This window comes from Triturus cristatus, chromosome 12, assembly GCF_964204655.1.
Source record: "Triturus cristatus chromosome 12, aTriCri1.1, whole genome shotgun sequence".
In the NCBI taxonomy this organism is placed as follows: Eukaryota; Metazoa; Chordata; class Amphibia; order Caudata; family Salamandridae; genus Triturus; species Triturus cristatus.
In genome coordinates this window covers 795,149,892-795,164,306 of record NC_140595.1, presented here as the reverse complement: position 1 = coordinate 795,164,306, position 14,415 = coordinate 795,149,892, and the positions used below count along the sequence as shown (strand labels likewise).

Here is a 14,415-nt window from a genome sequence, read left to right as displayed (position 1 = left end):
AATGCAACTATCCGGTGCAGCAGTGCGTGCTTAACCCAACAGTTGATTAAGTGTAAGTATTCCAACCTGGAAAGTTAATCCAAGGCTCTATCAAACTCAGTAACTGAGATAAATAAGCTATAAATAAGCATCCTCTGCAGGATGTGTTAGTTAAGTATGTCTTTCATGAGCATTAACCAAGTCAAGAGTGTCCAGTGTATTTATATGGCTGCCAAGAGAGTCACATATAGAAGCAGGGGTTGTCCCCGGAAATTTCGAAAGGCGTGGGGTAATGAGCTATTATGGATTAGATCAGCTGGATGACTCCCAGGTGCCATTGATATCGGGTTAAACAACCTTTTAGATATTCTGAAAATATGGGGGGGGGGGGGGAATCTGCCATATTGGACCAAAGTTGGACACCTCAGATATGGGGATTGCTTGTATGCATTTTGCAACTGCGTCGTTTTTCATAAATTCAGACGCTTTCACATGAACAACATTTGCTTAATAATGACCAGCATTAAACCTGTTTTATCTATTTTCAAGAATACCCATGAAAAAAACAAGAGGGCAGTTCTTGCAGCACCAGCTTTTGGTTGCAGAATAAAAGGTAGGGACTGCAGAACTGGAGAAGCTACCGCAGCAGCAAGAAATACAGGAAGTACTCAAAGTTGTTTTCTTTTGCGGAAGCCCTACAGCAGTCTCTCTTAAGACCTTGTTTACTTCTGAGTAATTGTGGCTTAGAGCAGATTGCCAAATGGAGTTATTTCACGGTTTCTTGATAAAGTGATTGCAAGTGACAATACTCCTGGAGTAGTTTGGTATAATATATATGCAAAGAGCAACCTGTGATGGCCTTGGAAAACCTGATTAAGAACTGTTAAGTGTACTGCATTCTGACCCATTTGCTCGCATCAGGTTTAGGACCAATGGCAAGCTTACTTATTAAAAAAATCCTTATAACTAAAACTGTATATCAAGTAAGCATTTTTCCTTTAACTCTTAAATTTTTTTAAGCACATGAGAAGCTATTGAGCCCTCCAAACAACAGTGCACACACCTATAGAAAAAGTGCAAGTTCAGTATATACTATTAAAACGTATCAATTTGAAATCTTTGTTATACCCTACCACCAGATAACTGCAACTTCAAACCTGTTCTTATGTGCAAGAACCAAAAGGATAGACTAAAAACTTGGATCCATCGAAAACCAATCAAACTTTACTGATGCATTCACAAGAACACACACAGAGCTCTAACCCTGGTACCTCCACCATTAAGTTTCTTTAAAGTACAAAGGAACAAAGTCAACTCCATATACGAGATCCTATATGCCAGAGACAGATAAACAGACCATGCAACAAAGGTGAATTTATATAAAGAGGTTTTAGAGGGAATCAGATACAATAAACAAATATGACACCATCCAACTCCACACAATCACTGATAAACACAGAAGAATATTTCCTGGGACCAGCTTAGCAGCTGATGGACCAACTACAAGAAAAGGTAAGCCTGATTACAGACACAATCTTGAGGATGTGGAGTAGGACCACACTGCTGCATTCCGCTGGCAGAGAGGAGGTCCAAGTCCACTGCCTCCTACAATGGACTGCACAGATGCAGTTAGTGTGCAGGTGGGCATGTGAACCTGCACGGGCACAGTTCTGTAGTGGGGTGGGCTAGGCTGTGCTCAATGCAGAGAAGGAAGTCTTCATTCCTGACTCTTCACCAGCTTAAACTTCAAGCTCATCTCCCAAAGAAGCGAAGGGCTCGTTCCCGGTTACCGCACTGATCCTGGTCAAGAGTCTGAGATGAACAATAGCCAACTAAGGTTGGGAGTTTCTTACAGTTCCAAACCATCAAACGCAATTCTATTTCCTTATTGAACCTGCTGAATCCAATTGGGATGGTCCTTAGTACCAAGCAATCAAACGAGCTTCTGTTTCCTTTAATAAAACTGCCAGGCGTGGATGCACTCTTCCCTAGTGGAAAGCAGTCTCTGGTGCACTTGCTTATTTTAGAACACGTGGCTTTATTCAAGGCATTTTGCAGAGAATCCAGAGTGACAAGACCAAAAACATGGCCTGGCAGAACAGATCCAGTCCCCGGGCTACAATGAGTCAACGTTCCGCTATTCCTGCCTATCTAGTTGAATCCCTCCTCTACTTAGCAGCCTTCCCTTTTCTGGAGGGGGGCTCTGGAAGCATCCTTGCACAGTCAGTGAGCTCCTTCTATCAAGGTGCTTGCTAGGTAGCCAATCCTGGTGGGGAAGCAGAACATTCCAGGTTCTTTTTTTCCAAACCTGGCAAGGGGAGTTGGCAGTCAGCGACCCAGACCCTGAACTCAAGAGACTTTCTTGGTCAAAACGGGTGTAGGACTTCTGGAACGGGCGGATGAGAAATCCTGGATTGATGCTTTCTGCCTCATACGTATAACAAGTTTGTGGGGTGTATGCATTCTACAGGTTTAGCTCTGTTCTGGGTACAGTTTTCAGGCAATTCCAAACTTTTACACATATTCCTACCAGACTAATTCAGCTACAGTCTTGTCTTTTAGTGTCAGCTCGAAGGTAGGGTGGGGCTGAGAGCTACTTGTCAGAGGAACTCAAAATAAAAAGCACAACATAAGGAGATGTTTCTTCAATCAACTACCTCTCAACTGTGTAGGCGCAACATGTCTGGGAAAGGATGGACTAGGAAGGTGGCAAACGCGGTCTGTACACTTCAGAGAAAATCAAAGTCTCCTATGTTACACACCATAATCTGGCATGAGAAAAAAGAGCTCAAGAATATTTTGAGGACGCCCTGCAATTCAAACTGTGGTATGGGGGGCTCTTTCCAACCCCCATCTTAGGTACAATAATTTAGGGGGAAAAAATCACTATGGATTTCTGGGCTGCCACACAGATACGACAACATATTCACTAGAAGCACATCCCATTAGTAACCGTGGCACACCATGCATTATCTACATCAGGCTGCTCCAACCAGTGGCTGGTGAGCTACTGGTGGCTCTCCAGTTCGTTTAAGTAGCTTGCCTGTATGCAGCCCAGCCCACTAAATTGGAAGGTTGTATTGGTTAAATTAATATCTGTATATCAAAATTGAAAAGCATGTATTCGAGGCAACAATGTATGCATTTTAAGAACTCATTAGCAGGCGTATGGAGACAAATAGTTGAATATCAAAAATATTTTTAAATGAGACATGTGACTGATCAATCATGTGGCGCTGGGGAATCTTATTACTAATAATATTCCCTTGGTACAAAAGGGCATTGTTGCAATGGCTTTTATGAACTACTAATGGAGGGGCATTCCACATCAAGCCTTTATGTTACTGCTGGTAATCATCTCTGATGAACTGACATGATCACTGCTTGCAATCTTCCATATGTTGGCCGTGAATATAATCTTTCCCTGAATCCACCACTCTTAAAACACATAATATTATTAACTAGGGATGATTTTCATTGAAGTTAAGTTGCTCTTATAACTGAAAAGAGTCGATGCCCCTACTCCTCATAAGAGGAAGAAAAAGACCCAGATGCAGGGACTGACAGACCACTTTAAAAAAAAGTGTACGTCCTCAAACCCTTTCAAGCTGTGAATTAAACTCAGCTTCCCTTGTACCGGTTAACTACTCTCCAACTCTAAGTCCTTCAGAACCTACCAATTGACACTTGCCCCATTTCAACAGAGAATGTGTCATAGGCCAGCAGGTCAGTAGCGTGCTGTAGCAAATGCCAACCCTCCATAGGGTGTCACACCTAATGTGACAGTTAGCTAGCATGATCAGTTCAAAGAGTTTTAGACACGAAGGATGCCACAAGTCGAGACTGTAATTGTAAAGCTACCTATAAGCACATTCAAGGCTCAAACCCCAGATGTTCTCTTAAATCACCTTCAACAATGCCTTTCAGAGTGATTATAAAACCTAACCGTAGGTTTATTTACTGGCTCTAGAGTAGATTTCCCTCACTTTGCGCTCCCCCCCCCCCTCCACTCCCTGTGAGCACAGAAGAGAGATGCTGATCTGATACCAGATAGAAAGCATTATTCAAAACATGCGTTGCCCTTCTGCTTGCAAACGAAACATACTTTCAAGTGCTGTGTCAAGAGCTCTTGGGGCTACTAGGATTAGCACCAAAAATAGCCTTGCAATAAAACCCGACACCGTCAGCACACCCAGGCTCTAGCACAACAGTGTATTAAAGAACATAAAGGGTAGCAAGAGAGTGGGAACACATCATGCCTTCAACTTCTTTCTAAGGAGAGGAAATTCAGAAGAGCTCACTGAAACAACATTTAAAATCTCATGTTATGGAATATAGAGATGAGGCATTTCAAGGATTTTGTTAAGGTGGCATAGGAATTCAATGGAAGCAGGTAACTGCCCTCAGAGTCCCATGGTTTTACCCTGAACACTGGTCTGTTGGCAGCATTTAGGGATGGAAGGTAAATGGAGGTACACAGTCACACTGGGAGTGCATGGTTATATTACCTATTTCTAATAAGCATCACAATGCAGTGCTGACATCGCAGGTAGTACAGCTGAACACCTGCATGCACTGCTGAGAACAGTGATACATCTAAGAGGATCCTGCTGCCGTTTAGTGGATGGACAGTACTGCAATCAAAGAGCATCTCTAATGTTACGGGGGTACACAATACTCAAGAAGGTTACAATACTACACGCCTCATTTGGATTTTAACCCTAAGCATGGAACGTTTTATCGGCCTCCAACTTCACTTTAAGCATGAGACCATATTACAATAACAAGCAGAAGACTAACTAAACAATAGCACTGAGAATGTAGTGTGTAAACGTTTCTAGATATAGCTATACAAGCAATAGTGGGTGTAATGCTACCAGGATGTGAGCATTTCACCCTGAGCACACCAGCATGTGAATGATTCTTCATTCTTACCCAGTTACAGCTAGAATAAACTAAGCATATGAAAACGCTTTGAAATGAAGGTGGCAACCACTGGTTCCTACTGGCCAAAGCTCACAACAAAGTAAGCCTCCAATGCACAGTCCGTTCCAGTAGCTTAGTGAATGAGGTCAGAACTTTAGAGGCTTTCAGTGGACTGTGTGTGTGAAGCTTGGGTCAACAAGACAGATACCATGGACCGGCAACAAGCAGAGTTCGTGACAAACCGACCTGTGGCACGCAGAGCTCGTGACAAACCAACCGGCGGCACGCAGAGCTCGTGACAAACCAACCGACAGCACGCAGTGCCTGTGACAAACCAACCGACAGCACGCAGTGCCTGTGACAAATCGACTGGGGGCACGCAGAGCTCTCGACAAACCGAGCGGTGGCACCCAGAGTTCGTGACAAACCGACCAGCAGCATGTAGTTTGTGTGACAAACCGGCAAGCTTGTGGCACAGCCAGGTAGTGCAAAGAGCTGGGCAAGGTGGCAGAAGATTTTAAAACCTGGACAATCTGAGCAACCATCATAACCATGGCTTTACTCCAAGCCCCCTCAATCGACCACTTCTCACAGGAGCCAAGGCCAAACCACTAAAGAAGAAATTAGCTCTCATTAGGAGTTATAGAACTAAAACTTGAAATGTTGTATAGGGATGATGGAGTAAACATTTTAAAAATGGTAATGAGGCAAATTGAGACACTTGCTTTATGGCCACATAGGCAGGATAAGCATCAGCAACAACATACTTTGGTATTTGTAAAGAGTCATGTTGGATAACAGTTCTTTTTTGCTACCCAACTCAATTATATTTATTTTATTGACCTTTATGGGGTGATAGAAAAAGTCCACCAGCCGGGATTCGAACCTGTGGCCAAGAGGTTAAACACAGGTTTCTGAAATGAACGCAACGGAGCCACCAAAAGACAACGATATATCTTCACTCTGTTAAAAATTCAGCTCCAAAAAAACCAACACAGCATTAAGAACAGCCAATTTTCTTCATTTTTGGTTGAACGACTGGTCCTTTAGGGTCTCTGCTCAACAAATACCACTGTAAAACCAATAGGAACTCCATGTCCAGTCTCCATAAAGTTATATATCCTAACAAACTATCACTGCCACATGAAATAATAGCTTGTGATCAAAAATACACAGGCAAAGCCGTTTTATCAGTTTGGACCAACTTTTGACTTTACAACACATTTAATTTAAATCTCTGGCTCAAACTCAAACCAGGTCACTAACAAACAAAAGCAATGACCTATAAGGCAGTGCTTTGAATCCAGCCCCCAGAGGGCAGATGCAAAAACAGAATTAAGCAATACCTCCCTAAATAGGCCAAAACTGGCCTAGGGTTTGCTTGTGATCCCATCCTGCGAGGATCTGGTCTGGAAGTTCGATCTACACTGTTCCTGTTGAAGTAGAACAAAGGCCAATTTGCATATGGCAGTGTTTTGACTAGCAGATTATAGGAGGCAAAAAAATTAAAATAAACACCCATCCTTAAGTAATTGCCAGTGGCTGAGACGGATTTTCGTATTTGATCCATCCCCTTTGCGTTTTGCTCAAAAGCACCACTTCAATAAGGATTCTTCTAGTCAGTCTTGGAAAAGGACACATGAACAGACCAAGCAAGGAGTTTGAAATAACCCTCTAGTCCTAAGTAGCCAGTTGGTGGTCCTCTGGTGATAGCCATGCAACCCGCTTGATCTGGCACTTATAACAAGTACAGAAATCCCCAGTTACTAGAGGCATGTATTTGACTGCGATTATATATCTCACACACACTGATAAAACAAAGGTTAAAGTAACATTATAGTTAGGTGAATTGTACAGTAACAACGTAAAGTTTTAAACTAAAAAAAAATACAGAAATTCACCAGTAATATTTATCTCAAGTAGCTATAACTCGGTCTAAAATGTACGCCCGCCATGCACAGCTTTCATTGCATTTCAATTGCAAATGTTACAGTGATATTATCAATGCTATCATACAAGAAGTCATGAGTGGTGTAATATGTGGGGTAATTTGTAGTGCGGGCGAGGGCGCGAGTTATAGTTACCTTAGGGCGCGAGTTATAGTTTCTTAATAGTAATTATAATTTGAAAAACAAAGCTTGCAACAAGTAACTTATAAATCAGCTTGTTGCATACAGTGTGCCAATATATGCCTTGGTCAGAAAAAGCATACATGCTGCTCATTCATCATCCTAAAAGGAAAAGAAAGATGTCAAGTCAACACCAGGGAAAGGATCTCCGAGACAAGACTCACCAAACAAACAATAAAAGAATACATTTGAATCAGAAATCACACAGATCCTTGGTGTGCTACTGAAGGAATACGGTCGAGGCCTACTACGGGACAGAGCTCGTTATTGATTGTGGAGCCTTATCTAAGCCCAGGACTAGCAAGTCCACTGCTGCAACGACCTGCATCGCAGTGATAACAAGAGTATGTGCAGATACAAAACTCTCTTAATAGAAGAGGGGGAGGGGTAGCGAGTAGGCGAGAAAGCAGAACTAAACAGATAAGAGGCAGGGACAGGAGAAAACACAACACACAAAGCCTCTGGTTTGAGGTCACCAGTATGTGCCTCTACATACATCCTGCAAACCAGATCTTCAAGCGAGCAATGGCAATTTTATTTTCACAATCAGATAGTACGTTTTACTGATTGTGAATGGATTAGGGGAAAATATAGAGGTAGTCACTCTTGGAGAACACTTATGTTCCAGAAAAACTACATCTGATCAGCAGAGTTGAACACAAATAGCGTCCTCGAGTTAGGATAGTCATAGTGCTTCTTGCACCTGGCGGTTTTCCACTGCCTTTGCACACTGATCTCAAGTCATTTACTCCATATATTCCTGTGCTCCATAATGTAAAATTGCCACTGGAACATACATATTATATACATTCATATATGCAAACTATACAAGTTGTCTTAATATAGCTTTAACGTAGTATAAAGACAACGGTGCACCGCACATGGTCAAAAACCAACATACACACGCACTTTAAACAAATCTAATGTGTCCTGCATTTGCTGTAGTCAAAGAACCACACAGGCACCATGATGCAGAACTACGATTCTAAACTTACGAGTCTCAATACCAAAATTTACATCTCCAGACAACAGAGATGCAATGCTAGTTGACACCCTGACTACAACTTTTTCTGTAGTGTGGTGCACCACATCCTCCGCCCTTTACGTTCTTCCTGACATTCAAGCCGCACTGTAGCTGATACATCTTCAAGACACCTCTCGGAAACAGAGCTGGTTTTAATAAGTTCCATATCATCACAAGTGACACCTCTGAATTTAGGGTGGTCTATACCCTGGTCCTAGTGACAGGGCCTAACAAGGTCCACATTTACATCCCAGATCAAGCTGAGGGATTGCCCAACTGCTTGGTAAGAATTACACCGCACCCATGTTCCGCGTAGCAGGGCATAGATTATTTTTCCTCAGCAAGGGTTTTGGGCCCCCGATTAACACACTAATGGTCCTTGTGTGCCACAATGAAAAAGTAGGAAGATTGCCAAGTTCTAGCTCTGCTGCAAAGAACTAGAAAATCCCGAACAGTCCTCGAGAGTTCAACTGAGGTCACCAACTGGTACTTAGAGCTTCCTGCGCAAGTGGTAGGGCTTGGAGTTTGCCCAGATATAACCACTATATTTAGCTACTGTGTGTATATAGCATATGAAGCAGTGAAAGAAAACCAGGATGTCAAAGCGCAGCGCCAGTCGCATTCTATTATCTCTTTACACGCTCACGAAGATTTGCGTACAGTGATTGTGCATCCCAGCTTATTAAATTAGTAAGATTTTGCTTGGCTGAATTATATATCAATCAACTCAGCCAACACCTGATAAGCCCTTCTGCCGGACCAATATTGACTGTCTTAAAAGTGAACTTGCTGCCAGCCATTAGCTTTGGCCACCTGGCCTTCCCCGGGTCACAGGACTCCCTCCTCACCTCAGCCCAAGCATATAAATCAGTGCTCCTCATTCCGAGGTCAGCGAGGAAATCAACGCTAAGATTGGAGCTAGGTCTGGCAAGGCCAGACTTGATGCGCCAGGGGGAGATCATAAAGCTATATCTAAGGATTCTAAGCTCCAGCCAATTCACTAAGACAACAATTGAGATCTATCTTCGAAGGGCCACGCTCGGCCTGGCACACCAGCCTTGGCAAAACGTTCAACACACTGAAGATTGAGGAAGAGAGTATACCGCTGCAGGAAATTCCACTGAACGCTTGGAAAAAAATCTATAAATAGACAAGTACACAAAATATCTTTTGATCTGGACTTCAAATCTCTCCGCTCAAGCTCCCACTTAGTCCCGCTGAACAATTCCTTCATCGTTGGTAAAGCACAACCCTACCTAAACGAGGCCCTCACACCAAAAGCAAAATTCTTTTCATGAGATTAAGCACACTAGGAATTGCCGATTTTAACCCTGCATGGGCCTGCAAGGGGGAAAACCACAAATTATAGACTGTGCTCCTACATGCGGGAATCTTGGTTGCATCTCCTATGCTGCGGCCCCAACCTCAACAACGAACGCCGGCGACTACTGCGCCCGATTTGTATCACCAACGGAATAAAGTTGTGTAGTGTAGCGTCAGCTTTGTACTTTACCACAACAATCCTGACGACACTAGCAAGACTGGGGAAATTCACGCATCAGATAAGGATCGCCCTAAAGGCTGCCAATGAATACAATCAAACTTCGGTGATGAGCACTGCAAATCCAGGGTAAGAAAGCAGCCCGGGCCCCAACGAGCACTGAGGCTCTTGCCCCTCTTCACCCGCCCCATTAAGACTGGGCTATTTTATGGACTTTAACTCAAGTGCCAAGGTGAATGGTTTATAGACTTTTGTAGACTATTTTTATGGATCGCTGGGGGGTCCACAACTTGCGCAAGGACACACGATTATGACTACTAACCCAGGTACCGGGTGATCGAGCGGGCGCCGGGGGGGGGGGGGGGGGGGGGACATTTACCAAACAATCTGAAGTTTTACTATTTTTAGTCTTTCTATTTTTCCATTTATCAATTGCGTTTACTATAATTATTTTAATTGTAGTCAAATAAATTCTCCCTCTCTCTCTGAATATATATAAATTATACAGCACTAATGATATTAGTAACTGCCAATGAGTTTCATTGAACATAAGTAGCTCAAAGTACAGAAAAGGTTGAAGAGCCCTATTCAAGATAGTTTCGAGATTCAAATTCCCTTCATACTACCAAGTCACAACTGAATCCTGCTGTCAATAACTTGGTAAAGATAGCATTACATGACTTCCTTCCTCTTATGGCAGTAACAACATGACTTAGCACCTCAGGGAAATCCACGATATGGTCGCGCCCTCCTTTCTATAAAAAGGACAACACCTTAGGTTCCCTAACAAGCCATATAAAACGCATCATTCCCACTCTGCCGGATGACCGTGTGGTCAGAAGGTTGAGACTACAAGTGATATGTGAATTATACTAATGTTCAGAGTACAGTAAATGTCAGTTGATGGTGTCATCAGCTCAGAGTGGGCTAAAGAACGGTGATGGATTAAACCCAGATCAGTTGACTGGGGGTGAGTGCTTGCAATGTTCAACACTCCGTCCATCATTTCCTTTGGTTTTGCTTTGTTCGCCATAAGTTGGCAGGGTATGCTCAGACGTGAGTCCCTTGCTCACTTTGCCACTGGATTCAAGCAAGCCTGGCTGAAGACGGCTGAAATGCCAGAAACCGGTCCTAGGAAGCTTGTTTCCGGTCCAGGGAAGACATGGCTTGGCAGTTCGGGCTGGACTGTTCCCATGAGGCACAGGGTCAGACTGATTTGCATATGGCCATGTCTGAACTGGGGTGGCAGAGTGGGCTAAAGAACGGTGATGGATTAAACCCAGATCAGTTGACTGGGGGTGAGTGCTTGCAATGTTCAACACTCCGTCCATCATTTCCTTTGGTTTTGCGGGGTCATCACTTCCCCTTGGAATTCCCTGCAGCTTCATGTTCACCTATGTGCAATACAATTTGCCTCGACCTGCCACCGCTTACCATTGATCGCTGCAGCCATGATTATAACCAAAAAGCTACTGAAATGCTCCATACCTCAACAAACTGCTTGCAAGATGTAACTGAATAATAACGAGCAACCAGAGTTCCCTTCTGCACAGTCCGGCTGGTAAGAAACGAGTATAATTTTAAAAGAGCTAAAGTTCTCGCTGTTTTTTAACGTAGCACTTTTCAGAACCACCAAATCCGCAACTGAACTTGCTCAGCATTTCTCCCGTCGCGAAGTTTTATATTTGGCAAGACCTCTGTGTCTTACACATTGCCCTGACAGCATCCCTCCACTTAGTGGCGTCTTTACCATAAGTTACTCATTCATGTGAACCGTATCTTGGCATGCACTTTAAGCCCTGACCTACCCTTCCCTCATTCACCATTCCCAACTTCCTAGACCCTTTCCCTCTTTCTTCAGACTGGCTGGTACTCACGGTCCGGACCTGCCTCCGTAGCACGTAGAGCAGGAAGCTCCAGAGCTTGGCCGCGATGGCCAGGAAGCTGCGCACCCCCAGCAGGCACTGCGTCTTCATCATGGCCAGCAACCCAAGCTCCGCCAGGGTGGAGAGGAGCGGGGGGCCGGGTGGGCTCCGGGGGTGGAGGCGAGGACAGGCCGTGGCGGGGCCGGGGATGTGCCTGGAGGATAGACGGGGAGCGAGGGGGTCCTGGGTGTAGGGGGCTGGAAGGCACGGGGGTACAGCCTGGATATATTGAGGTAGGGCAGAAGCAGCGGTGCCCGAGGTCGGGGAAAGGTTATGGGAGGGTTGTCATGGGCCCAGGTAAGTGTCTCTAGAAGCCCAGGGGCCCTGGAGGTTGAGGGCCCTGGGGGAGGATCTCCCCTGACAGCCAAGGGGAGGACCTCAGGGTTATTGGGGGCGGAGCCCTGGAGGGGAGGGCTCCTCGAAGCGAGGAAAGGGGAGGCTTGGATCTTCGTTTTCCTCACTGCCTCGGCTCGTCGCCGGTCCGCCTCCGACTTCCGCGGGCGCTACTGGTGCCCCTTCTGACAGCCGCCATTACTGACCCCCAAGATCACTTCCGGGTCGACCACTTCCGGCGGGGGTGCGCGGCAGGAAACTGAAAGGGGCACGGCACAGGGACGTGGGAAAAGAAACGCGCATGCGCGGACAAGTCTTGCGAGGGCTCCTGCAGGCGTACTGCGCAAGCGCAGCGGAGGAGGAGTGAGTAGACATAAAAAACAGCCTAAATAATGACAGCTGCCGTTGACACGAAAGACAGATTAGGACTGGGATTTATATATGGTAAGAAAGTGTCCACGTTTTAAATAGTAAAAAGTAGAATTAGGATTTCGAGGAAAATCCCATGGGATAGCTATTCAACAGGCTTCTAAACTGTGCTATTCCAAATTAAAGACTTTTTATCAATTTTTTGTGTGTAAAATATTGCCGAATCTTAAACATAACTAACTCGTACAAACCTTGCATGTTTCTATTTTTGGTAAATTAGCATACTCTAGTACGTGTATTAATTACAATGCATGAATGCATTTTTCGATGATATTTTCTCCAGTCTAAGGGAGTCCCTCACGGCTAAGATGGCTGCACCCTTTGCTCACAGATTGAAGCAGTCACACTGCTGTCATTCTTGCAGCTGCTATTGGACAGGTAATTTCATTGTACATTAATGCCCAGTTACTTACTGGTAAAGCAAGTTATCTCTAGCCCCTGCTGTCCTCTTCTCAGTCACTACTTTTGAAGTTGACCCTCCTCTCATACAGGAGAGAAAAACAGGTATTGGAAAGGTAAGCCCACCCAGCACCTGCCTGCTATAAGCACCCTCCTACCCAAAACACTTCCTGAAATACCAAACCTCTGAAGAAAAGCAATCGTGGGGGGCATTAATGTATGTGGAGAGGACAATAGGGAATAAGGCATGCATGTCAATAGACCCGATTCAGGCGGCTGTGTCCCGCCTGAAATTGTCTCTCCTTCAATAGCAGTCAATTGGGAAAATACATTCCTCAGTTTTTTTCTTCTTCTTCAATTTCCCATTTTCCTCTTCCAAAATGTTGGCATTTATGCTAAAGATATTACAAAATGTTCTAGCTGTCGAGAAGTAAAGTTTCATTTCTCTCAAGGATACAAAAGGGAGGTTACGTTTTTTTCTAGCTCAACTAACCCAATCATAATGTCCTTTATCCTATAGCATTGTTTTCCTCATTATTATTATGACTGGTCACTTTGGTTTCATTAGACAGAAAGGTTTTCGTGCATGTTATTTGTAAAGATGCAAGAGACGTAGGTACCCTTAATGTCTTCTTTTATTCTTATGCATCTTAGAAGTCAACTGGCCGGGCAGAAAGCTCACAGCAACTCCCTCTCCCTATTCAAGGATATGCATTCTACTATACACACAAAAAGGAATCCAGCGCGGCATTTCACATTCCACCCACCAAGTGGAAAGCAGATCTCAACATATCTTCCCCCACAACAAAAACGTAATAAAACATAGCAAAAACAATAACTAAAAACATATTTAAATAACATTAACGTAAATAAATTAAGCCCTGAGACTGTACTCTATAACCTGGTACAAAATACTGCAACTTAGGAGGTACTTTGGAGCTCCTACACTACACCCTGGGTCATCTACTGCTTTGGTTTGTCTCTGCATTGATCACTTGACTCAGACTCACACCCTCTGCGAACCACAGATAACTCGTTTTTATTTCATTTACCATCTTCCAAGGTTACAGAGCACTCACTAACCTTGACCACCTTCTTAGGTGATGAAAACCGGGTAACTCTCTTCCCCCCTCTAAAGGGAAATTTCACCCGCATATAATCCTCTACAACCACATCAAGTGCTTTATGTGCCGACATAGCATACTTGTTCTGGGCCTTCTCCTTTACACCCTGCATGGTTTTTGCAGACAACATCTTCTTCATCATCCATAACCTGTTCATTTTTGACCCAGCTAATCTCCCCTTAAGTAGCACAAACAGAGACACTTTGGTTTCAGCATTTGGTGTAGTGCGAAGAGCCCAAACTAAATTCTTTTCCTCCTGCATCCAAGCCAATCCACTCACAACAGATAACTGGATATTCTCTTTAATTGTTCTGTTGAAGCGCTCAACCAAACCCTTACTCCTAGGAATCATGAGAAACAAATTGTGGACCATTATCCGTAACAATTTAATCAAGAACTCCTTCGCGGAAAAACTATTTCTTCAAGATGTCTTCCACCACCGCAGAAGTAATGCTATTAACATAAGCCACTTCCACCCACCTAGTTTGTAATCCGCAATCACTATACCATATTTTACATGGCCATGGCTCACACCTACTGGGCCAATAATGTCCTTTGCCAGTTTCGACCACGCAATCTCCGGAACAGGAACTGCATCAATGGGGCTCGGGACAGTTACGTGCGTCCTGTCGCTGGCAAAAGAAAC

At 44.1% G+C, this 14,415-nt stretch overlaps 1 protein-coding gene across 2 annotated transcripts in view; it reads right to left on the bottom strand.

Annotated features, from left to right (window-relative positions):
• The window catches only part of CTDNEP1 (CTD nuclear envelope phosphatase 1), a 78,263-nt gene extending 66,114 nt beyond the window's left edge, over nucleotides 1-12,149 (bottom strand). Inside the window, exon 1 of one of the 2 annotated variants that reach the window (XM_085637439.1) lies at nucleotides 11,437-12,149. In XM_085637439.1, coding sequence (XP_085493565.1) covers nucleotides 11,437-11,538 — 102 coding nt within the window. In that variant the 5' untranslated portion in view covers nucleotides 11,539-12,149. The remainder of the gene's footprint in view (nucleotides 1-11,436) is intronic. The other variant, XM_085637440.1, reaches the window with a different exon arrangement.
• Between the last annotated feature and the right edge of the window lie 2,266 nt (nucleotides 12,150-14,415).